At 40.4% G+C, this 25,934-nt stretch overlaps 1 protein-coding gene across 2 annotated transcripts; it reads right to left on the bottom strand.

Annotated features, from left to right (window-relative positions):
• Positions 1-4,019: 4,019 nt before the first annotated feature.
• On the bottom strand, positions 4,020-25,798 carry LOC101860074 (zinc finger protein 511). Of its 2 annotated transcripts, none has more exons than XM_005091616.3 (9): positions 25,515-25,798; positions 20,857-20,976; positions 19,478-19,585; positions 18,095-18,467; positions 17,278-17,340; positions 14,936-15,077; positions 10,297-10,415; positions 7,544-7,765; positions 4,020-4,252 (listed from the first exon to the last, which is right to left on the bottom strand). In XM_005091616.3, exons 4-9 carry the CDS (start codon positions 18,430-18,432, stop codon positions 4,147-4,149), a joined length of 990 nt encoding a protein of 329 aa, XP_005091673.1. In that variant the 5' UTR covers positions 18,433-18,467; positions 19,478-19,585; positions 20,857-20,976; positions 25,515-25,798; the 3' UTR covers positions 4,020-4,146. The 2 variants fall into 2 exon arrangements, with proteins under 2 accessions (XP_005091673.1, XP_005091674.1); XM_005091617.3 differs by having other exon boundaries at positions 25,583-25,798.
• Between the last annotated feature and the right edge of the window lie 136 nt (positions 25,799-25,934).

The raw sequence follows: 25,934 nt of genomic DNA, 5'->3' as shown, positions 1-25,934 counted from the left end.
TTTTTCAACGTCTGACAACTTCAGAAAAAGAATGCATTTTTTCCCCTTGTAGACAAAAGTGTGCTACGATCAACTGTGGATGTATTGTTTTGCTTTGTTTACATTCTCCATGAATACTCACCTGTGTATCATGAGACATTATTGGAGGGCGTTGACCAGTACATATAGCATAATATAGTGAATGGTGGGAAACGATCAATGTAAAATATGGAAACTTGCCCTGGTTGATTACTGGAGATCTACATTCTAGGACCGGTGTCATGGATGACTTTGTTTTGCCTGATAACGGGGCTTCTTTTGTATATATGGATTTGACACTTGCGATTTTATCTCAGATTATATGGATTTCGATGTCAGGGGTCGTAAGTTTCAGGATATAGAAACAAATGCATTTGGGCTTCAACTTGTAGAGCTTTGTAAAATTAACAAACTTCCAATACTGAATGGCAGAACAAATGGAGACGAGGAAGGGAACATCACCTGCATTGCAAACAAAGGCAAGTCAGTCGTCGATTACATCATTGTAAGCACGGATGGGTTTCAGGATGGTAATTTAAGCTTTAAAAATAATCCCTAGATCAGAGTCTGGCCATTTTCCTCTTAGTCTAACGCTTACAGCACCCGGCATCGAATGTCAACCCAGAGCAAGAAGTTTTGTGTCCATTATATGATATCCAGAAATGTTTTTGGAACAATACGCACAAGTCGAAGACTATATGTACATGCATTAGAGGACAACCTGTTATGTGTTAAAATGAATTTTCTGATCTTATCCATGTAGGTGAAACAAACGATGCTGTTGTGATGTGAATAATTGTTTTAAAAGCGCAGCCGATTGTAAGGAATCTACAGGTGTTAGAAGGTTCAAAAAGTGTACCTCCCAACCACCGTGGTTTGGTAAAGAATGCTACTATGCAAAAATACAAAGCTTTACATGAATTTCATATTTTGAACTCTAATGAAGCATTAGATAACTATCTCGCTTTGAAAACTCCACCCAAATGTTTAGTTCTAAGAGAAGTGAGAAGAACCAACTCATGTTCTGATTACATTAAATGCTGGTGCAGACTTATACACTTAGAAAATGACAGATATCCAAAGAAATGTTACATGCAATTACATTTGTATATCGTTCCTGTGAACTGGGCAGAGTCAACTGGGCTATTGAAGTTAAAAACCTATTATTTTCCCTGGGTTTTGGATATGCTTGGTTTTCTCAAAATGTTGGAAGTACTAGACTCTTTCTCAGTGAAGTAAAAAGTAGACTTGTTGATCATTCTGGGCAGAACATAGAGGAAGAAGTCTTTGTTTTTGTTTGTTTAGTACAGGGTTTTACGGCGCTCGCAACTGCATAAGGTCATATGAGCGCGCGGGACACACCTAATACTTTTTCGTTGGTAGGAAATTTTGAATTTTGCCCGGGTGGCGGCCGAAGCCTACTCTTATCGATTTTAGACCACCAAGGGATCTTTAACGTGCGCAACTTGCACACGGGCCCTCCGAGATTTTTCGCCCTTGTCCGAGAAGGCTAGGTGTAGATCTTTCCTACCAGAAGATCAGGGGTGTGGCAGAAAGACAGCAGTTAGGAGGAGCCAAGGAGTAGCAGTAGAAAGGCTGCAGAAAGAGTCAGGAGCCCAGAGGAGGGGGCAAAGGAGGTGAGGGGGTGGGGGCAGAAAGTGGAAATGAAAGCAGACAACAGAACATTGTTAGAGATCAGGAAAGGGTGAGAAAGGAGACAATTTTAGAGAAGAAAATTTTTTGGTCGCTACCCGGAATCGAACCCGGGACCTTTGAATGAGAGGCCAACACCTTAACCTCTAGGCCACAAGAACCCCTGGAAGAAGTCTGTTGCAAGTATAATGTTTTCTCTCTTACAATTCCGTTTTAAGAAACAGCTGAATATATCAACAACCTTCCACGGCATGGGAACAGAAGAGTCATAGCTTTGTTAAAAACACATAGCCTTCCATTAAATAACAACCTCTATCGTGAAAATTAACTAATTCGCTCGTATGTGAGAGGTGTAACTCTCATGAAATTGAAGATGAATTTCACTTTATTTTCTATTGTTCACACTTTGTCCATCAAAGGAAATTGTTAATCCCTCTCAGCCAGACTCGGCCCAGTGACAGAAATATGCAATGTTTGACCCATGATAAGAGATATGTGCACAACCTGTACTTATTCATTATGGAAACATTACTTATCAAATGAGTGTTTTGTGTGATGTGACATGGGCCAATGGCCTTAAACACTGAATAAACTTATTTACTTCATCTGCTGAAAATGTCAAGTCTGCCATTTTGAAAAAAATGTAAGTTGCAGAAAGAAAAACTACATAACTATCTTAAAAGCTCAAAAATCAGTTCATATTCACCTTTTTTCCCTGTTTAATAATTAAAAATAAAAACCTAGGCTTTTTCCACAGACAATTTTGGTAACCTAAATTCAAATTGAGCAAAGAAAGTTGACAATCAAATCCATTGGTAGTTACAGAATCTTAGTATATGGATAAATAATCCTAATTTTGTCTGCTGGCACAATAATAGCCTTGTCTTCGTATCGTATAGTATAAGGTTTTACGGCGCTCACAACTGCTAAGGTCATTTGAGCGCGCGAAACACAAGTTGTTCACCTTTGCAAAAAGCTCACTTCACGACTGGTTATCTAATTGACTTAAAATGCTAAAAAGTTAAAATGTTTAAATTCAGTGTAAATATATATGTGGTTTAAAACAACTCTTCTAAGTAACAATAAAATTTTTTAATAATATCAATTCGCTCTACAACTCGCCATAAAGGCCAATGGCCTTTATAAAATTTAAAATTCTGCTGGGAACAACGACGGAAAAAATATCCTGCAATTTCTTGCATTTATAATATTTCCTTCGGATCTCTCCAAAGTCTAGACATTCTGTTAAAATGTGTCTAATGGTAAAATCTGTGTCGCATCCGACACAGAACGGCTTCTCATCTCCCTGTGGGAGGTATTTGTGGGTCAGGGCCGTGTGTCCGATGCGCAATCGAGTAAAAATGACTTCGTCTCTTCTGGAGAGGTCCGAAGGATTTCGCTGTTCTAGTTTGGGTTTAATTTCAAATAATTTATTATTTTTCTGCTTTTCCCAGTGGCTCTCCCACAGACTGGAAGCCTTGTGTTCACATTACACCCTAAAGGTCTGGACGGGAAGTCTACCCCTAGATCCTAAGCAAGGGGAAAGAACCCACCTCACATGAATACACACATTTAAAAAGACACAACAAGTTCCAAAAACCCTGAAAGAATAAATATTAAAAAGAGAAATGAATGTATTTTCAGAAAAATATAACTTTATGTATGCTTAACCGGTTGGAAATGTTTTAACTTCAGTTCAGTCTGGGTGTTTGACCCGTCACTCTCACTCTCAGCCTCGCGGCCAGGCCCTAGATCTAAATTCTACAGCTGATTAATCGGAATCGCCCCGAACTCTTGCTACAATGTTTTCATCAATATCTAATTTATCTTACTTGTCATTTGCCTGTTCTTGTTCAAATCCATCAATATTTCCTTCTTCAAACTCAATAGTGTCGTTTTTCAAGAAGTCGAGACACCTTCGAAGTGTCAGAAACGCGATCGCATTTCGATCGGCTCTAATACTAAAAATATTATCCAGAAATGTTTTGCTTCGGAATCAAGCAATAGCTATGTAAAAAAACCCTCGTCAAATTTGTCTCTCAGCATAAACCAGGACTGAGAGGGATAGACCTACAACTTCCCACCAGAAAGACTGAGACTGAGATCATACTCTATCAAAATTCTCCTTGCATGGGAATCAAACTCAGGCCTTCTGTGTGTGATGGCAGAATGCCTCACCACTACCCCACAGACACCGGTGAAAACAGGCGATTAAAAACGCCCCCCCACAGAACAAAACTAAAACAAAACAAAACAAAAAACCAAGAAATGAAAAATCAATCACAATAGCGGAAACAAAACATACCCTGGTACAATGAAAACTTTCATGAACAAAGTAAGCACCTAAATAATTTTTTTAAAAAGAACTTTATTTTTCAAAGGAGCAGAATGCTGATAGTTATAATATTATACATCCAGCAGCCTGACAAAAAGCAAAAATAATTAATAAAACATTGAGTAGCCGCAGGTATATCCTCATTGTTGCTCCATTTCTGTCTCCACTTGAATTCTTTTCTTCCTGTAAGGCTTTCGTTGAAAAGACTTTTGAGAGCCACGGCCAAAACAAACACTGGTTGGGATCCTGTGGGATGGATAAATTGGTTTTGAGTTTGTGTTAGTTAAGTTTTAGTTTTAGTAAGAGTTTTAAGGCACTTGCAAGACAATTAGGTCAAACAAGTACCAAAGATTAAAGGTTTTACAAAAAAGTAACAAACACACACAAAAAAAGGAGGAGAGATAAGGATGATAAAAATGATAAGTTTGATAGAAAAGAAGGAGCAAACTACACCACAGCATCCATCAACCAGATATGTATTAGGGATAAAAGTATTATGGCATTTGTAACACAAATAGGCCATACATATATTCTGAAGATTAGAACTGTGATTATAAGACACTAGACAGTATGGTAACATACAAAAAAAAGGAGGAGAGAGACGACGGATGTTTGATAGGAAAGAAGGAGCAAACAACACCAGAGCACCACCCCTTTTGCTTTTTGCTTTAGAGAATCCTGTGCATTCACTCTAGCTATCAGTTTTACCAGTTGTGTTCATTTGTTCACGAACCCATAATATCTGATCTGTTCATAAATGGATTAAAAAAGTTTTAGTTTAGTAAGGGGTTTTACGGAGCTCGCAACTGCATAAGGTCATATGAGCGCGCGAAACAAGTTGATTTTTTTACTCAACAGTTTATTTCTTGGCCTGATACTGGTCAATATTTCTATTTAAAATTGTTAAAACGCAAAAAATCGAGTGTAAATAGATTTTAGATTTAAATTTAAAACAACTTTATAAATGACACTTAAAAATTTCATAACTTTCCATAAAGGCCAATGGCCTTCATAAAATCCAAAATTCTGTTGGGATCAGCGACGGAAAAAATGTCTTGAAATTTTTAGCATTTAAAGTATTTCCTTCGGGTCTCTCTGAAGTCTAGACATTCGGTTAAAATGTGTCTAATGGTAAAATCGGCGTCGTATCCGACACAGAACGGCTTCTCTTCTCCCTGAAGGAGGTATTTGTGTGTTAAGGCCATGTGTTCGATGCTTATTCGAGTACAAATAACATCGTCTCTTCTGGAGAGGCCCGAAGGATTTTGCGGTCCCAGGTCGGGTTAAATGTTGCGTAGTTTGTTATTAGTTTGTTTTTCCAATGGCTCTCCCACAGACTGGAGGTGTACTTTTTGACCTATTTTTAAAGTCAGTCTGTGGGAGAGTGTTCGTCGTTGATCCCAACAGAAGGGATAAGATTTCTTCGCCAGGTCATCTACCTGCTGTTTCCTCGGATGCCCACATGGTTACGTATCCATGCGAACACGATACTTTTCCCAGTTTCAGTTAAGGTGTGTATTTTCTGTTGTAGCCTAACTATTTTTGGGTGTAGGAGTGTGTAGTTTGTGAGTGAGGTGATGCCAGAGAGAGAGTCAGAAAGGATAAGGAAAGATTTGTTAGGAGAATTTTCTACGGTGTCCAGTGCCATGTCAATGGCAGTGGCCTCCACAGAAAAAATGGAGGCTTCAGGATGGAGTCTCCTCTGGTGTGTACTGTTGGGAGATAGTGCAGCGGCGCCCACATCAATGTCTTTTTTGGAGCCATCTGTGAAGATAAGCTCCGCACCGGGGTATTTCTCTAAAAGTATTTTTGTATTCTGCTTTAGATGTTTTGGTGTTCGTGCTTGCTTTGTCGTGTGTGGTCAACAGTAAGTCTACTTTTGCCTTGGTGAGGTGCCACGGAGGGAGGTCGGGGAAAAGAAATAAGGATTCAAAAAGCATTTATTCTTTCTATTTGTTCCTCATAGGCATACATGTAAACACAACTACACACGTCAGCATCATCAAGTGATAAATCTGCAACAGACATTGGTTATCACGGTTTCCCCATCATATTCATAAATCCGTCCCCTTTTGCCCATCTTTTCTGGCCATCCATGTAAGTTGCTCTGTTGCTTTGGGTCTGCCCACATAATGTACAGCAGTCCGTCCTGTTCTTACAGCAGTGCTTCCACTCTTCCGTATTTTTATGGAAATCCGTACTTTCTGCCAGTTCCGTACTTGTTCCTCCATCAATATCAACTCCCTCCGTAAAAATCTGCGACAGTGTAGGGCTACCGAAATTCCGTAGCAAAAGATCTGTACTCGCCTTCGTATCGTCTTGTATAAGTTACGGATATTTACGGTAATTCTCTCGGCAATAAGTTAATGTTATAGAAACCTGCCAGATTGCGCAGTTCCTGCAATCAGCCATTATTCCGCTATGCCCTATGCATTCATTGCGGGTTGGTTGGCAGTACATTTTTACCAGCAAATTGATCAAAATCCGGCGAACTTTTTGTATCACTTTCCTCCTATCATTCCCTCACTCCGTCTGTCTATCTTCGGCGGATAGTTGCCGAGGCTGGAAAATCTGCGCGTTGATCAAGTATATTGACTTGTGATCTTAGACAGAAAATTACTGTCAGTAAGAAACTTTTTTGCAAATTTTTGCGAAGATTTTACGGCACGGGAACACGGCAAGGGTCGCGATGAAAGAAATTTGTGCTACTAAAATCAAAAATAATATGAAGTGGTGTTCCGAGGTTGTGACATGCGACATTCAGACGTGAAAATAGAGGAAAATTAGGGTATACGCTGGGTAACCGTATTGTGAAGGTACATATCTAATCATCATTCCCAGGTTTGCCTTCTATCAATGGTGCGATGACAAATTAATCGAATTACAGTAGCAATGGAAGGGGAACCTTCTTTTAAACATTGCCAGCAATGGATAGATATGTAGGTGAAGAAATGAAACAAGACAAAATCTTGGTGAAAAAATAGGTAGTATGGGTTGTTGGCAATCTCTTCAAACAGGCTCCCAAAAGACATTTTCAACCCTCTAAAAGTCAAAGTACTAAATTTCCATATCTTAGGGGGCTTAGCCCCCTGTACCCTCACCGGGACGCTGTCCCTCGACCCTGCTGGGGCCGGCAGAATTTTCCTTACTTTTCAGCTTTAGCTGGTGGAAGCACTGTTACAGCTACCTATATAACACAACGACAGGCACAAACGGTCACCTCCTATCCCCCCCCCCCCCCACCCCCGCAATGGTTTAAACATCACAATGACACTGTATGAGACGCCCCCTTATCTGAGACGGCCACTTTTCTCCACGACAATCTGTGGCCATCTTGGACAATCTCGACTACATTTATTGCATACAGGCACACACACACATAATAATGATAATAATAATAATGGTAATAATAATAAATAATAGTAATAATAGATTGCACTCGTAAAGCCTTTTGTCCCATTTGTACACACTCCTACCTATATATATCTCACACAAAGTATATTTCACTCTTAATTAAAAAGTCATGCTCAGGCTTACATCATCCCTGCTGGTGCACCTGTCCCTGTCTTCTCTGATGAGTTTTCTGTTCTTCCTGTCTTCTCTGATGAGTTTTCTGTTCTTCCTGTCTTCTTGGATGAGTTCTCTGTTCCTGGTTGCCTCGTTTTGCTTTTTGCTTTAGAGAATCCTGCCCGTTCACTCTGGCTTTCAGTTTTCCCAGTTGTGTCCATTTGTTCTCCTTGAACACCCTTAGAACGATTTCTGACAGAGCAAATTTAGAGAAAATAAATATTTAGATAGATGGTCCTTAACTTTTGCATGAGGAAAAACAAACCATTCTTCTACCATTACCAGAGAATAAAATGGTTATTAGACAGGAAAAAAAAAGGAAAATAGTTTAATTAAGGATGAAAACATTTCACACAACAAAGTAATAAGTTTCTCAATTAGCTATTTTTTAATCTTTGAAATTTGAACCATGCGTTCCAGTTTACTAACAGTGACACTGCAGTTTCATGTACATCATTGCTCTATGGCTATCTAAACAGTACATCCTACATTTTAATAATACTCACTAATGATATTTCCTTAAGACTTAAGAAGAAAACAAAAAAAAAAACCACTAAAAAAAGAACCCCCCCCCCCAAACCCCCCAAGATCACCCCAAAAACAAGACAATTATCAATAACCCAAACCCAATCCAAAACTAAACTACAGAACGCCTGGTAAACTCCCAAAATAACTTTAAAAAATAACATACCATACAACAGTTTCAGTGTTCTAAGATCTGACAGCAGAGAGAACCAGACCAAAAAGATTGTCTCTACACAGTTGCCACCAAACACAAAAGAGAAGACCCTTCAGAGCTGCATAGTTTTTTTTCAACCTCAGGTATGGGGCAAAAAGTTAAAGGACATGTGGGTAACCAAAAAAAGCCTTTTAGAAATGGTATATATCTCTTTTGAAACACTTCGGTAAAAAGTAGAAAAAGACTTAGGGTATATTATACCAGGGTTTTCTTTATCACAAGTAACTGGAATTATTCACTGTTTTTAAAATGAATTCATGAATTCAAGTCAATCACAAAATGTTAACTCACCAAGCACCACTCCCGCCCCATATGCGGTACGGCAAAATTGCGACCACAGAGTATGCGGGTTCAACTGTAATTGACTATAAAGTAAACCCAGTAGTTAAAAAATGCTTGCAAATAACCACAGTTGCTTAAACAGGATACCGACAAGCTAGTTCTTTGTGGTTTGTGCATATTCAGCACTATTAGTGCAAATAAACGAGTTATTCGTCCAACGGGCTGAACAACTGAAAGTAAGGAACTTCTGTGCAGTTTGTTGTCATTTCTCGTAAGCAGAGCAAGGCACAGCGAGGTGTGTTGAAGATCATTGAAACTCTCGATAATTTTGGTGAAGATTTAAGTGACAGTGAAATATCAGATAGATAACCTCATAAATCAAAATGTGAATTCGCCTAGCAGTGATGAAGATGACGGAGAAAATGACATTAGACCTAGATCTAGGTCTTGAACAACATCGTCTCTCGATTGTGAATCCGACTCGTCAACGACTACATAGCCTGGTCCGGCTGGGGATGATGATAGATCTAGCCCCAGTACTAGTTCATATTAGCCCTCAAAAGTGGAGAAGATATATTATATGTACACAGACCTGGAACATCTTGTTTTATTGTTTTAGTAGAGGTTTTACGGCGCTCGCAACTGCATAAGGTCATATGAGTGCCAAGGGGTGGACGTCAAGAGAGAAATCCTTACAGGGAATCAGACTTACTCTGCTCACCTCTCTAGCATCAGCAGCACAAAGTCTGCTTCGACTATCAAGGCATCCCGGAAGTAGCGGGTCACAAGAGTGTGACAAACATACCAAGGAAGTAGAGGAAAATGACGACAGTAAGGATTAGGAAAGAAAAAGCAGCAGTTCCCTGTCATAGTTCAGGCACAGTTATGAGCATGACATTGTTGGATCAGCCCATTTACAATTCTACTGTGCATTAGAACGAGAAATGTACCCCCCCTTTGGGAATGGCCTTAAGACACTTCAGTCAGTGGCACCGTCCCGGGGGTATTGGAACATCTAATGACAGATGTAGTCCTAGCACTAGCAGCACTGACAATGAAAATGTTTCTCAGTCTGTCACAGATGATTTTTATAATATATCTAGATCTACATCTATATTAAAAAATTTTTTCAGAATTAATATCAGTTACATTTTTATGCTACTTCACTGTACACTCTCATACTCATGCGTCATTCTCCTACTCACAAACACACACTGCCACAACAATTTTGCGTAAGTTTATTAGATTTCAGCTTTGTCACATCATTTATATTTTTTCAAATATTATTTTCTGGGGCAATTTTGTCCCAACTTTCTGTCCCATACTCATTTGTCATTCATTCTTCACAAAATGTGTTTATGGTTTCTGTTGTACCCATATATCTTATTAAATAGCACAGAAAATTTCAAAGAAATAGCTTTTCATTTCAATTTTTAATGAATTTTCAAAAAGTGGGGGAAATGGGTGGTTCCCTGGGGTTTGGAGGCAAAGCGGTGCGTGGTGCTCATTGAGTTAAAAGAGATGGAGCTGCAAAGGAACACATGACTCTCAGCACCTCAAATTGCAAATTTTAAAAAATTTCACGAAAAATAAAATGGGTACAAGAACAAAAAAAAACAAAGCGCAACCCCCCCCCCCCCCCCGTGCACAGTACTTTAACTTAGGTGAGATATGAAGCAGAGGCCAGAAACAAGAAACTTACTCCGACACTGGCTTGTGAAAGTAGAAATTTGCTGGGAACCTGTGCTCCTCTATCAGGTGCTTTTTCCTGAGTTCTGGGGTTCTAAACTTGAGGTCACAGCTTTCTACCAGACACCGGAACTGTGAGAGGAGTGGTGGGGTGGGTGGCAGAAAGAAAAGAAATAAATGATAATATGAACAGATGAATATTATGGTAACTGCAAAAAATCCACTGAACAGGACTGCTCACATCACTATGAGTTCAACTCATCCTGAACAATTATGATTTTCCAAAAAGACGGACTGACTTGACAAGATGATTATTGCAAATGTGAGAATCTACATTCAGAATTTTGCCTAGTGAAACTATTGCAAATATGCAATATAGTTGGTTGGGGTAATTGCATGTAAAAAAATAAATAAAAAAGATTGGTTGTTTGATCGACAAATTAATGAGATACCTTTTCTTGAAAACCTCCAACTTTTATTGGGTTTCTGGAAATATTGAGTGGCTCAGTGCTCAACCCTCAACTAGACACAATCACTTCATAAGCAGATGGGTACAGAAAATAAATCTTGTTGTATGGATGTGAGACATGGAACGCATCACATCATCATCAATGCCTTTCTCACCCTGGATCAGGATATTAGGCCACGAACAATTACTATCCATATTTCTCTATCCTGGGCTAGTCGCTTGATGTCACTTCATGTCTTCCCACTTGTCAGTACATTCATTTCCGTGACTCTTCTCCAGGTTCCATGTGAACTTCCTCTTGATCTTTTACCCTGTGGGTTCCAATCTAGCACTTTTCTTTTTATGCAGCTGCTTGACCTCCTGAAAGTGTGTCCAATCCATCAGCAACGTCTTTTTCCCATCTCATCTCTGACTGGACTGTCTCCTTCTTCTTAATACTTCCTAGTTGGTAACCATGTCTGTCCATCTGATCCTCAGTAGCTTCCTCAGACACTTGTTCAAGAAAACCTGGATCCTCTTTCTGCATGTCTGAGATGCGTTCCACGTCTCACATCCATACAACAAGATTGACTTCACATTTGAGTTGAAAATTCTCAGCTTTGTCTGTAGTGAGATATCCCTGGTCCTCCAAATCCTGTTCAAAGAAATAAATGCGGTCTGTGCCTTTCCAAAGCGGGATTTTATTTCAGCGCCTGTTTCTCCCTCTCAGTCAATTATACTCCCAAGATAGCAGAAAGATTCAACATTTCTTTAATGCATTTCCCTCTACTGTGACCTGCTCCTTTCATAGTGGATCTATCCTTAAGACTTTTGACTTTCTGGGGTGGGTCCTCAATCCAACAAACTCTGGCAGGATGTTTAAAATTTGCTTGCATATGTTCCTGAGTGTGTGACAGAAGCGCTAAGTCATCTGCAAAGTCCAGATCATCCAACTGTGTCCATGGGGTCCACTGTATGCCGTTTCTGTGTCCTCTGGTGATTTTCTTCATCAGCCAGTTGATCCCCAAGACAAAGAGGAAAGGTGATAGTAAACATCCCTGTCTCACACCAGTCTTGATGTCAAAGCTGTCAGTAAGCTGGCTTTCATGTATGACGCGGCAACTTGTCCCTTCCTACATGTCCCTATGAGGTTAACCAACTTCTGTGGGATTCCGTGATGTCGCAGTATCTTCCAGCATTGCTTGGTCTATGCTGTCATAGTCAAGAAAGTTGACAATCAACTGGGAGTTCCACTCCAGGACTGTTCCACTATGATCCTCAGCGTAGCAATCAGGTCCGAGGTTGACCGTTTTATCCGAAAAACAGCCTGTTTATCCCGAAATCTTGGATCCGTTGCAGACTTGATTCTCTCCAGAATGATTCTTTTGAAGACCGTACCTGGTATTGAGAGAAGAGTGATTCCTCGGTAGATGCTGCAGTTGCTGAGATCCCCCTTTTTAGGAAATTTCACAAGATGTCCTTTCCAATCCTTTGGGAACTTGCTCTCATTCCAGATCCTGGTAAACAATGGGAGAAAGGGGTCTGCTGTCACATTGGCATCTGTTTTTAGGCAGGGCCTCAGGTGGAGTCTGATCAGGACCGGTTGCTTTACTGTTGTTCAGCTTCTTAACGGTATCCAGAATCTCTTGTTTCTACGGAGCATCACAGCAGATTGGTAAATCATTTCTTGCTGGCAGGATGTATGGCGGGTTACTTGGTGGTGGTCTAGTCTGTTCAGGAGACTATTGAAATGCTCTACCCATCGTCTAGACTAAGTTTCCTTTCCAAAAATGGTTTTTCCCTCTTGGTCCTTTACTGTGACTTCTGGTCGACAAATAAATAAGAGATACCATTTCTTGAAAACACCCAACTTTTAATGGGTTCCCGGAAATATTGAGTCGCTCAGCGCTCAACCCTCAGTGAGTTAATACTCCCCTTATACGTATTTCCATAATTTAACATAGAATTAAGCACGTTTAGGGTTAAACGGCCAATCTTCGGATAGATGGACGTACACCCTTATACTTGTAAATTTTTGTCATTGTTTATGTGCTGCTCTAATTTTGATTTCATTCCGTTGTGAAACCTTTATTTTTCATGTTTTTACACTCTGTGTGGCTACAAATGACATTCTGGAGGCTTAAACGGAGCACAAGAAATTCTGGTGCTTTAGATTAAGTTTCCTCTATTAACATATTGCTACATACTTCGTCACAGAGAGTTGTAAGCTTGAAAATTAATGGCAACTTTTATGGCAACTTTTGACATTTTTGTGGCAGCTTTTGGACAAAAAAAATGGCAACAAACGCAGATGCTAGAAAAGGTCATATGAGTGCCAAGGGGTGAATGTCAACAGAGAAGTCGAAACAGAGAATCAGGCTCACTCTGCTCACCTCTCTAGCCTCAACAGCACAAAGTCAGCTTCGACCATCAAGGCACCCCGGAAAAAGCAGTTCGTCAAAGAGTGACAAACACACAAAAGAAGTAGAGGAAAAAAAGGACGACAGTCAGGATGAGGAAAGAAAAAGCAGCAGTTCCCCCATGTTGTTCCAGCACAGTATGAGCATGACATTTATAAATCAGCCCTTTTACAATTCCACTGTGCATAAGAATATGTTAAAATCCCTCCTTTGGGAATGGCCTAAAGAAACTTCAGTCAGTAGCAGCGCCCTGGTTGGGGACTGGGGGGGGGGAAGGGGGGGGGGGGGCGCATCCCAGCCCTGTAGTCCTTCCTGACACCAACTGAACTGAGGAAGGCCCGCAAGAATTGTAAAAAGGGTAAAAAATAGAAGTAGAGAAAGGACAAAAGAAGATAAGAAAAATAAAGAAAGTAGGGAGGAGGGAAGGGTGTACAGGTGTAGAAGACATGAAAGAAGATATTGTTAAGTCTATCATGTAACTCTGCGTATAATTACATTGTGTTATCCTAATTGTTGCCAGCGTTCCGATGTCATTTTTGAGAGTATTATAATAATAGTATTATCATTTTATTATTATTCAACTTCTAATACTAATAACAATTGATAATTTAAAAAAATAATAGTAAGATCAACGTCAATAATAATAGAAATGATAATCAATAATATTATAATGGAGCTAAACACGTATGTGAGGTCAGTATACATTTTTTTACACAGGCGCCCATAAAATATACAAAAATATAATTCAGTTAAGAATTGTCACAAAGGGTTACAGGGGCATATTTTCAAAGTTCCGAAACTACCTTTTAATTTTTCAAGTGTGATGGTATTTCCAGTAAATCGAAGCTCTCGGATGTTTTCACTCTGCCATTAGCCATTTCATATTTTACTGAGGACTTCTTTCGTTTCGTTTTGTGCCTCGTCGTGCATGTGAGACAACTGCATCTACTATTTCCAGATCTAAAATCTCGATATCCAACTCTGTTAGGATGTCTGTGCTTCGCAGTGTCGATGGGTGCTTCGCAGTGTCGATGGATACTTCAGGCAAAACTTAATTGTATTGACTTTCTAGATACATTTGGTGTAGTCATGTCCCCAACACATTGAGTTCATTTAAACCCACAAAATGTTTACCTAGTTGTATTGACATTTTCAAAATTTGGTGTGTAGTTTTTTTTAATAAAGCAAGACTCTTGATCTAGATCTCTCTATATCCTAGATGTATATGGAGCACAGCAGAATTCAAGACTGATTTGGAGTAGTTAGCAAGAACAGAAGTGCGGTTTGTGCTTTGTCGTATGTGTGCCATAGAGTTCTTCTTTGTGATTACAAAGCTGCTTCTGCTGTATCCAGATCTAGAATCTCGATATCTAACTCTGTTTGGGTGTGTGCTTTGCAGTGTCCATGGGTACTTCAGGTCAAATTCATTGTATTGACTTTTTCTTGATATAATATTTGGTGTAGTGATGGCCCCAACACGCTGAGTTCGTTTAAACTGAGAAAATGTTCACTTCATTGTATTGACGTTAAAAAAATTTGAAGCTTGCTTTTTATAGAGCAAGGCTCTATACTCTATCCTAGATGAATTTGGAGCACAGAATTCAAGATCATTCATAATTTTAATACAATAAAGAGGAACAGATTTTATGCAGTCTTCAGTCTCCTCAATGCTAATATATATTTTCCAGTTCATAGAACTGGGATCTTGCTAGGAATAATAGAAATAATAATAATGAAATAGTATAAAAGTGCCAGAACAGGACGACCAACTCGTTCATTCTCACCATGTCAATCCGAGAGCACAGGATCTGGAAATAAGAGTCATGGTTCTCCTGTATGTGGATGTCAAGCATGAAACTGGATACAAACACACGCCTGCATGTGGCACATGTGTAGTGGTGGCAGCTGTGGTAGTGAGACTCATACCTGAGAAAACACAGTAAAAAAGTGAACAAATCGTATATGTCAAAGACCAAGTACAAGTCTCCGCTTTAAAAAAAATTAACCTTTAGCTCTCTATTTGTTTTTGTTTTTGAAGAAAAAATGTGTAAGTTAGACAACCGTAAAGACCGGTAAAATTGACACTTCTCTCTGGTGAGCACAATACCTCTGCACATAAGTATAAGCATCTGGTTTGGGGCAGTCTTGCCACTGGTAGATTCTATATATGAACTTCCCATTACCCCTACATTCAATTCCCCAAGCTAGATATTCACAAGTGACCACCAAGCATGCAGCACTGGCAACAGAAATATGTCATATAAATGCCGCAGATTAGAGATGTTACACAGAGTATATACAAAAAAAAAAAAAAAAAAAAAAAAAAGAAGGAGGAGGGATAAGAACGATAGATGTTTGATAGGAAAGAAGCAAAACACATCAGAGCACCTGCCAACCATCCACAGGACATTTGTGACGAGATCAGACTCTACAGTGACATACAAGAACGTAATCTTACGTTAATGTACTGGGGTTCTGTGGACTGATTTTTTTCCCAAACTTCGATTTTGAAGAAAACATCGATATTTGGCAAGGTCTGACACTTTCATTATCTCTCCTCCTCCTTTTCTCTGTTACCGTCTAATCATGTCTCTAATCGTCTGCACACAATAAGATCAATTTTTTGGTGAATATAGATTTAGGCCCTACATCATTATCGTGATTCTCATTTTGATCTGGAAATTTTAAAAAACCACACCCCCTTTAAAAAAACCAAAAAACCCCAAAACAAACGGCATCAAGCTTCCTGGTTCCCAAATAAATTATTTTAGCTCCCCCTCCCCCCCCTCCAAAAAAGCAAAACAAAACAAAACCAAACCCCCCCCCCCCAAAAAAACAACAGCACTGCAACTGTAGCAAGTAGAATCTCACAAGCTTTGTCCTGCATAACATACACACACAAGAAAAGACTGGTCTATAAAAACAAAACAAAATAAAATTCTATTCATAACCTGGAATACTTTTTCAGGATCCAAAAATCCCAAAATAAAACTCTTAAATTTAAACAGCAAAGTTTTTCTCCTTAGATTTTAAATAAACACCTCTTTCATTATTAACTATTTTACATAATAATGGGTACACTAAAAATAAACATATGGAATCATAAATGTTACTTCTTTTTGGTTCATAAAATGTGCCATCTTCTTGAAAATCTTGCAAAATATCCCAAATGATGAATTCTCGCCTATGCCCATAGACCTACTCTTGCATCCATGGTGCCACAAATAAACTGATCATATTTTTTAAAAATGAAGTGTATACAGACCCGGTAACCGGGAACAAAGTCACGAAGTATACAGACCCGGTAAGGGAACTCTTTTGTGATTTCGGAAAGTTTCAGCGCCCAGACCCGGTAGTGTGTGTGCGTGCGTGTGCGTGTGCATGAGCGTGAGCGTGAGCGAGAGCGAGCGAGAGAGAGAGAGAGAGAGAGAGAGAGAGAGCGAGAGAGAGAGAGAGAGAGAGAGAGAGAGAGAGAGAGAGAGAGAGAGAGAGCAGGGGGAAGTTCTAGCAAAATGTATGACATGCCCCCAGTTGGCAGGAGGGAACGAGAGAAAGATATAGACGTCTAGTGGGAAATAGGTGGGGAGAAAGAAAGACAGAGACAAACAAAGAAAAAGAGAATGCAAGCAACAGAGCGAGAGAGAAATAGAGAGGATGACTGCTCGAGAGAAATCATGACATTGTTCTTTTCTTCAAATTGTAATTACTCCAACTCCAAAACGGAGGAAAAACGATCGTTCATCGAAAAGACATCCGCAATCTTCATTTAGATCTAGATCTAGATCTAGATCTAGGCTAGCCTCGAAACTAGACCAAGGATTTATGTCTGTCTGTCTAGATCTAGATCTAGACCTAGCCTAGGCCATAGATCTACTAGAAGAACCTAGGTCTACCCTGAGCCAAGAGGGCATTGAAATTTCCGAAATCACAAAAGAGTTCCCCTACCGGGTCTGTATACTTTGTGACTTTGTTCCCGGTTACCGGGTCTGTATACACTCCCTTGTAAAAAAACCCAAATCTTCAGTGTCTTGCCCTCCCTTAAAATAGACAACGCCCCTTCACAATAAAAAGTAGAAATTATCAATATACAGAAATAAAATTAAAACAAGTGGACCAATATACTTACGCTGAAAGAGATGAAAATGTCTTTGTGCATCCCTGATATCCACACTCAAATTCAATGAGGGCACTGCAATGTAAAATAAAAATGTTGCCTCTGTTACGTTGTAGTTTATGGTACACAAGAGTGATCATCACGACATTTTATTAGGAATAGATAAGAAAAACGGTAAGAGTAAAGAAGCAGCAGCAGCATCCCATACCATAACACCAACAATCACCTTCAATTTTCCCATGTTACGCAGAAGGAAAAATTGTGACACACATGAACGTAATTTTGAAACAAATCCTAGAGTCTATGAAATTGGAGACATAATTGGTGTAAATATTTTTATGGTCTCATTGACACACTTTAGATAACTTGGAGGCGAGCTGTAGTAACCATGCCTGCCACTGTCAATACAGGCTTTCAGGGACACATCCAAGGAGAAATCAGAGATACTTGATCACTAAACTTAGGCAAGATAAAGAGCTTAACCACTACATCACCGATGTTGGTAGGAGTAGATGGGAAATCCAGCACCTGAGGTATAATAATAAAATAAACATGTCGCAATGCAAGTAAAGAAAGGTTTAGTTTAACGCATTTCACGATTTTATAATTTTCTTATTTTTTTGGAGTGTTTGTCACAGTTGTCAAAAAATTCTTCCCTTTCCCTCTGATTTTATTACTGTTAGTACCCGTGTTCCACAGAATCTCAGTTTCTCATCTCATATTATTATTATGAACTAACTCCCCTTTTTGCGACCAGAAATCAACGCTTTCAAAGTCATTTATGTCACAACCAGAAAAACGCTATACTGATCTTGAATAGACATCTTACCTAGCATCCTCTTGCTCCATGTTTTCACTGAAGGCTGCTTGACTAGAGTCAGAGCAACAGTCATTTTCTTTCACCTCACTGCTGTCAAGAGCTGTTTGTTTGCTTTGATAACCATGCATGTCTCCATCTAAATACAAAATGTCCTCGGTTGCTTTCAGAACTGGTGAATGCTGCCACTGTGACTCCTTTATCCGCTCCACAAAGGTCTCATCACTGGGATCACAAGGGCTTGGGCTGCAGTCATTTTCTGATGCTAAAAGAATGTTTCGCAGTTTATGGTAATATAAAATGTTGTCTTCATTCCCGTTAAAGAGCATTCTGACTGCGTCCAAATCCATAATGTTCTCCGCTTGTCTTTCCTCTTGTCTTAGCACTGAAATAAACGCAAGAAACAGCTTTAAGGGTCAATGTACTTTATGCAATCAAAAGGGAACAGAATTTATTTTAAATCATGGTTTCTGGAAACCAAATAGTTCAAGTGCTTAAAGGATCATGACTCCTTAAGTTAAGTTTCCTTTGGTCTATTTTGAACTTTGGTTAAAAATTCAAATCTTCCATTTTTTGGTCATATAAAATATTCATTGGGTTAACTTTTCTGTGACATGTGCCCATTCCAAAGAGCACATAATGGTACAGTGGGCACACTGTGACTGGTCTGGACTCAGAACAATCCCAGCTATCCGTGGAAAAGTAATAAAAGAATTGTTAGCATTCATATCATCAGGCAATTTCAAGGGAAAGCCTTCGACAGGGGTCAGCTGCATAACTGGGGGTGGGGTGGGGTGGGTTGGTGGTGGTCAATAAAAAGGCGAAGCTCAAGAGTATCACACTGTCGGGACCACTGACCTAAAAATATATTTCTTTAGGTCAGTGGTCGGGATTTGAACCTTTTGGACAAAGTTCATCAATGACGAGGCCACCTTGCCGATATGGCTTCTTTAAAAAAAACCAAAAACCCCAGTACACTACAAAATCATGTTGAGAGTTCCTGACCGCATACATATCCCCATGTGATCGCATCACAGTTCCCTGTCCGCATAAAGGAGCACTGGTCGCAAACCGGACACTTCACATGGTATTTTAGAATGATCATCCTTCTTGGCAATATAGCCGAGAATGCTCTAGACCATTATACATCTAGTGGCCAGATGATGTTCAAGTTTGCAGTCAAAATTTTTTGTAATTATCTCTATTCGTTTGGCTTCTAGAGAAAATGAAGTGAGAAATGGCCGCAAATAATACCTTTACTCTACTTGAAACGAAATGAAAACAGCTATCTTTTCAAAAGTTGATAAATCAGTTTTGTCTATTTCATAAAAGTCTGAAAAGCTGGACTGCTCCTGGCAAGTTTGAAGCTTGACAGCTTTGTACAGCAAGTCTTACCTATTTCTCTGCTATTGAAAAGGACATCTGATCCATCAAATCGTCAATTCTGTCTTGTAAAGTCTCAATAATGTCAGCTGCTATAAACAAATGTGTGTCGTCCAAGTCCTGTGGGAAATAGGAAATACAACTCTAGAACCACACTTTTATATATATATATTCAGATATGCTATATAAATCTATATAAATGAGCATTTCATGGATTTATAAATGAGAATTGAGTGTTCACTGGTAAAAGAATAACAAGAAAAAAATGACACATACGCACTAAAAATAGACCTGAAAAATCTGAAACGCTTTTCTTTGCCTAAAGCAACATCGGTCTTCATAATATGCTTCATTGTAAGGTAAACATAATACATTAATACATCATGTATAAAGTATACAGGAGAAAAACGACACAAGTCACAATTTTCAACTTTTGCTCTGTTTGATTGTTTGCCATGTTCCATTCCATTTTTTCCATAAATACCGTTTTTATCAGAAATGGTTATAAAAAATTTATGGTACAGTCGAACCTGTGTAAGACGGAATCGCAAGGAAGCGGGAAAAAAATTCCGTCGTAGTCGTAGACATTTTCCGTCTTAGACAGGGGAATTTAGGGGGGGGTCAAAGGCCCAGCCGGTGGGATCAAGGATCGCTTCTCCGATCGGCAAGCAGAGGTCAAAATTTCACACCTCTCAGCTGCTATCCTGTCTGATAATGACATGCGTCAGTCTTACGTATCCAATTACCACCAGTACTTGCCTTTCATAGGACCACTGTCTGACCTATTAAAAACAGAAAGGTTTGAACATCTCATTTGCTTCCACCCTTAGCCCCACCCACCAATGCCACCCCTCACTGCCATCGTAGTAACAACGATTCGAGGAACTCTTTTCGCGGCTGGTCGTACGATCAGGGCGGCAGGCATTGGTCAATCTAATTTCACACCTCTGGCTTCTGGCTACCAAGGAAAGTTTCCGTAGTGGTTCGCTACTTGAGCATTCTCACGGGCAGTCGTGGGATTTCACACCCACACTACACTGACCATCTGCATCGCTCAGAGCTCACATGATGGGGTAACATCTACCCCCAAAATACACCCCTACTCCCCTTCCTCGCCCAGCGGCATGGCCATGGCTTTAAGTTCAGAGCCAGCGGAACCAAACTTGCGAGTTTTGTTTCAAATCAGGGCTGAGCGGGCAAAGCATTTTCTGTCTTAGACAGGTGAAACCCTCGGAAGGGAGCGGATTTTTCTTTCCGTTTCCGCGTTGGACAGGTTTTCGTTTTATACAGGTAATTAAAGAGGAATATATCAAGGGGGGAGTGGGGAGATTCCGTTAAGACAGGTTTCCGTTTTACACAGGTTTCTGTTAAGGCAGGTTCGACTGTATTACCTGTAGAACAAATTTTCTCCCAAATTCGTTTTTCTCATCTAGATGCAGAAGGAACTGTTTCATGGCAGGATCACATTCAACAAGGACTCCTTTTGTCACATTCACCATTCTTCAATAAAGCTATGGAGAGAAAGAGAAACATTACTTAAATCAACCAACAATATACAATACACAAGCACAAAAATCAAAACTTCAAACACCCAGAATAGAAATTTGTTTTTGATGCTTCAAAAATCCAAATTCAATAAATTGAAAATGATTATAATAGTTTGCAGAATCTAAGTCCGTCTCTATTAGCGAGCTCCCCTTTATCACTGGCCACACCAACACCAAGCTTTATGAAAGTGCATGGCCTAATCATCTAGGGAAATTGCAATGCAATCGGAAATGAAAAAATAAATCCAAGCTCCCGCCTTTACTTTAAGTTGATGTAGGCCTAGATGTGAGAGGGTATATTTCCACACAAAAAGTGATCTGGAAAAAAATATTTTAAAATGCAGAAATCGTCAGAAAACAGGTCAAACACGCGAACACTAATGCTGTTTGAGATTTTTGTCATCAAGGGGAACAACTGTTTTAATTACTGGTATTGGTACATCGTGTAAGATAATAACTTGTCTCCTTTCTTTTCTTAAAGCCTTAATCACGTTCAACGAGGGGTCGGATCCAACGAAGACAACAAGCCGGTCCCGGCGACCTCATTGAATGTGACACTCACTGTATTAGAATTCGAATTTCAGAAGAATGCTTTTTTTAAAAGTGCTGTGAGAATAAGAAAAAGACATTTTGTCAGCGTTCAGCAGCATTATGAGTCTCATTCTCACCCTTAAACAGAAACTGTAAGTGCGAAATGACGAATAAGAGTACTTAAAACTACACAAAATAGTGGTTATACTGAAAACGCGGTAGTCGAAGTCGAATCACATACCTGAATTTTCCAAATCTGATTCAAATTGGAAAGTGGAAATCAAAACATGACATAGATCTAATAAAAGGATCAAAATATTCACAATTAGTAAGACTTACAGAGAACCAGGTGATGAATGAACATTGATTATTGAAAATCAAGAAAATCAATAACGAAGCCACTCTTGAAATATAGACCCTATACTTTGCCTAGAAAAAAAATGGCACACTGTAAAGCCTATATGTCATAATGTCAGACTGTGTTCTGCTGCAACTCCAAGGAAATTTACTGTACTTCACATTAGTGCAGGCCTAACGCGCTAGCCTAATTTTTAAAGACTTAAATTCAATAGCCAGGTCTGCGACTTCTGTTAAGTTGTTAGTGAGTGGAGAGATTAAAAACTTTCAATCAGCATCAAATAGGTTATGTTATATTAGTACTAACTACAGTTCATGGTAGTGATGTCCCCCATGTAAACAAACGGGGGCTGCGTGTGCCAACTCTGAGACGCTGAACTCTGGGCCTCCGTCCGATGTCAGTTCATCACTGATGCCATACGTGACGAAGATGCGACGCAACACGGCAACGAGGCCGGCAGATCCATGGGAGGCTTCTTCAACGATAGGCCAGTTACTGTACCTGTCGACTGCAACTAGGTAGCTGTGGCCTCGATGATGAAAATAATCCGCCGCAATACATTGGAACGGGTATGCCGGTGCTATTGGAGGGGTGGGAGGTGCACTCGGCTGGGAAGGTGCCATGCGGTTGCATGACTGACAGCGGGCCCGCACTTCAGTGATGGCTGGAGTCATGCCGGGCCAAAAAAAACGAGGCCTCAGCTCGAGAGCACATTTGGGACACACCCTGGTGAGCAGAGTGTAAGGACTGGAGGACTCGCTCACGGAGCGGCGGGGGGATGACTACCCGGTCGTGGTACAGGAAGACGATGTCTGCACCAGTGAGGCGAGTCGCTTGTTTGTAGTCGGCCCACCGTTGGGTGAAGTGTGACCACGCCTCGCTCGTTCCGGATGCAGACACGACAGGGCGTCGCACTTTCTCAGCCTTGGCTGCCGCAGTCGGTGCATTCGCTCGTGTTGCATGGGCTGTGGTGGCGTGGATGTCAATGAGGCATGTCAACACCTTGGTCGGCGTAGATGCAGGCCACTCCACGTCGCAGCCCGGGGCAGGGCAAGGGATGGTGGTCATGATGTATCTCTTATGTCTTCATAAATAAATGTTAACACTCTTTGTGACTTGACGAGGACTTTTAATAATCAAGCACAATTAAGACATACGTCAGACGATGCATGACTGGGACAGAAACGGAACAGAAATAAAGCAGATGAATATGATTGACAAATAAGGGAAATAATAATAATGGACACAAGGAACAGATACGAATGATGGCACATACATGTGGTCTTGTAGCTACTGAATGATATTCCTCTAATAGGGAGAGGGGAGGGGGCTCAGACTGTTCATTAAGGGTGGGCCGACTCCGAGAACTTCCGAACTTTTGACTCCTAACATTTTTGGGCGCGAATTCGTCGACTTCGACTCCGAATTCGAATTCAGGTCAAGATAGCAGCCAATCAAATTTGAGGAAAGGCAAGGTCAATTCGGTGGGATTCGTGTCAATTCGGTGGGATTCGTGTCAATTCGGTGGGATTCGTGTCAAGTCGTTCTCCCTCCAGCCGTCGAGTCGAACACGCTGTAGAGAATCCCGACGCCACGGACCGGTGTAGACAAAGGGGGCGGGGAGGGGGGGATGGGGAAGGAGCAGGGAAGAGGTCACAGAGGTCGGGATTGAGGCAGGCAATGTTTTCATTGACATCAGGGGAGGGCACCAGTTTGTTTTGAAAGTTATTTGCCCCTCGTTGACAGTACAGCCGCTTTCATGTGCGAGTATAATGGATGCAAACAGGTCGTAGGCTAATAAAAATCAAAGCATAAAATCCAGCAGTCTCGAACAATAAAGTCAGACCATGCATTAATCAAAGCAATAGTCAGCAAGACAGAAGTCTATAAAAAATAACAGTAATAGATCTAGATCTAGATCTATATCACAATCAACATTTATTATGACAAGATGAAACATACAAGGTTGAAAACAAACATGGAGTAATGCAAAAGAGACAAAGAAATGTGACAATGTAAATGTAAGTGCCAGACGGGTCGTAAGAAAATAGATCTACATGTAGTACAATGAAGAGAAGAAAAGTAGTGAAATGTGTGTGATCGCAGTGAAAGCCAAAGAAGGAAGGAGGCTTGGATAATCACGAGATTTGAATTTGACGTGAAGATCGCTTGCAGCATCTCGAGGCATCCCATAATCTTTCAATTGAAATTGTGATTGGTGCAATCAGAGATGCAATGCTCGTATGTTACCGTAGTGCGTAAATTTGACCTTGGCCTCTTAGGGCCTAACCACCAGCAGAAGGGATTTGTAACTGCTAGCGAATCAGCGCGTTCTAAAGGCTCATGTGAGTCGAACGGATCCGGCTAATTGTGGGACGGTCCAAATCGAACTCGCCGCTTCCTTCTGAACACAGCGAGAGGAAAATAGAAATCAGACATCGTGTTTTATGATACTTTTCAAACTTATGCATTTTTATTCATTTATTGGTAAACCAAAATTTTGAGCGTCCAAAAGTGTTTCTTGGGTGCAGTTTTGCGTAATTACAAAATTATTCAGTTTTAAACGAATTAAATATGTTTTCGCTCCTCGTGTTCCATTTTCCCCTTGGCTGCCCTAGTTCGGGAATTCGTGCTCGGACTCGTCCTCCTGCCCAATGTTCGAGCTCCGACTCAGACCCCACGAATTCGTCGAATTCCGAACCTCGACTCGACTTCGCCCATGCTTACTGTTCATGGCACGCCGGCCACGCCAATGAGGGTAAGAAGGCCCCCGTGTTTGACACGTGTGGGCTTGTGTGATAAATTCGAATAAATACCATCAAATATTTCAAAAACTAGATCTAGACTAGATCTAGGCTGGAGGCCAACAATCAGTGCTTCCACCATCCGAAGGTGAAAAGTAAGGAAAACTCTGCAGGGGGCCTGGGGGCCGCAGAGCCCCCAGCAGGGTCCCCGTGGGGGTTCAGGGGATGAAGCCCCCCAAGAAATTGAAATTTAGTGCTTTTAGAGGGTTGAAAATGGCATTTGGGAGCCTGTTTGAAGAGATTTCCTACAGCCCATAAACGTTTATTTTTTCACCAACATCTTTGTACAAGTCTTGTTTGATTTCTTCACCAACATATCTTTCCATTGCTGGCAATGTTTAAAAGCAGGTTCCCCTTTCATTGCTACTATAATTCAATTAATTTGTCGTCACACCATTGATAGCAGGCAAACCTGGGAATAATTAATTTAATAGATGTACCTTCAAAATACAGTTGTACAGCGTATACCCAATTTTTTTTCCTCAATTTTCACGTCTGATTGTCGCCTGTCACAACCTCGGAACGCCACTTTGAATTATTTTTGATTTTACCTACAGCTGGATCGGGCTCATCGCCCGACTCGATCGCCTGATACTGAAACCAAACATGTTTGTTTTTGAGGCGACCGAATGGCTCCAGAAAGAAATAGAGAGAGTCTAGATGTATAATCTAGATTTAGATCTAGATCTAGATATCTAGACTAGAAAAAACATCTAGAATCTAGATTTAGATCTAGATCTAGATATACATCTAGATGTAGATTTAGATCTATATCTAGAATCTAGATCTAGAAAAAATAGATTATTTACCGAGGTGTGTGTAGCGTTGAGGTCCACAGGTCACAGACCGAAAATGAGTTTGTAAAAGACAAGCCTACCTACACCCAGTGAGTACCAAGTACTGAGTTGTGTCGAGAGCGCGAACTTTGTGAGTTGATTTTGCTTGTTAAGTAGTTGTCAGTCAGTCACCATCAGGCCAGCAGTAGAGACTAGATAGTAGAGAGTGTCAGAGAGAAGTTCAATTAGAATACTAGGCTAAGGCTAGAACGTGTTTGTGTTGATTGTTGACGTTCTTCTGTTAGAAAAGTTCACTTTCAGTAGGCCCTAGAGATGCCAGTTTTACTGCATCCGAAGCCGCAGTCGCCAAAAAAACAACAACAAAAAACCCAGCGAAAAACCTTAAGGCCTGCTGCCTTTAGGTTAGGGGCCTACTGCGGAAGGCTAAAGACG

The sequence above is a fragment of the Aplysia californica genome, unplaced genomic scaffold (assembly GCF_000002075.1).
Source record: "Aplysia californica isolate F4 #8 unplaced genomic scaffold, AplCal3.0 scaffold00033, whole genome shotgun sequence".
Classification (NCBI taxonomy): domain Eukaryota; kingdom Metazoa; phylum Mollusca; class Gastropoda; order Aplysiida; family Aplysiidae; genus Aplysia; species Aplysia californica.
Note: the sequence above shows the minus strand (reverse complement) of the source record. Positions and strands in the feature narration are given on the sequence as shown.

What these genes read in the sequence shown, in the direction of transcription:
- LOC101860074 (XM_005091616.3), bottom strand. Translation starts at nt 18,432, where the DNA reads ATGGATTTGGACGCAGTCAGAATGCTCTTTAACGGGAATGAAGACAAC. An exon ending in ATGGAGCAAGAGGATGCTAG is followed by an intron (nt 17,341 to 18,094) that starts GTAAGATGTCTA and finishes TTTACATTGCAG; the next exon opens with TGCCCTCATTGAATTTGAGT. An exon ending in TGTGCTCTCGGATTGACATG is followed by an intron (nt 10,416 to 14,935) that starts GTGAGAATGAAC and finishes CTCCTCTCACAG; the next exon opens with TTCCGGTGTCTGGTAGAAAG.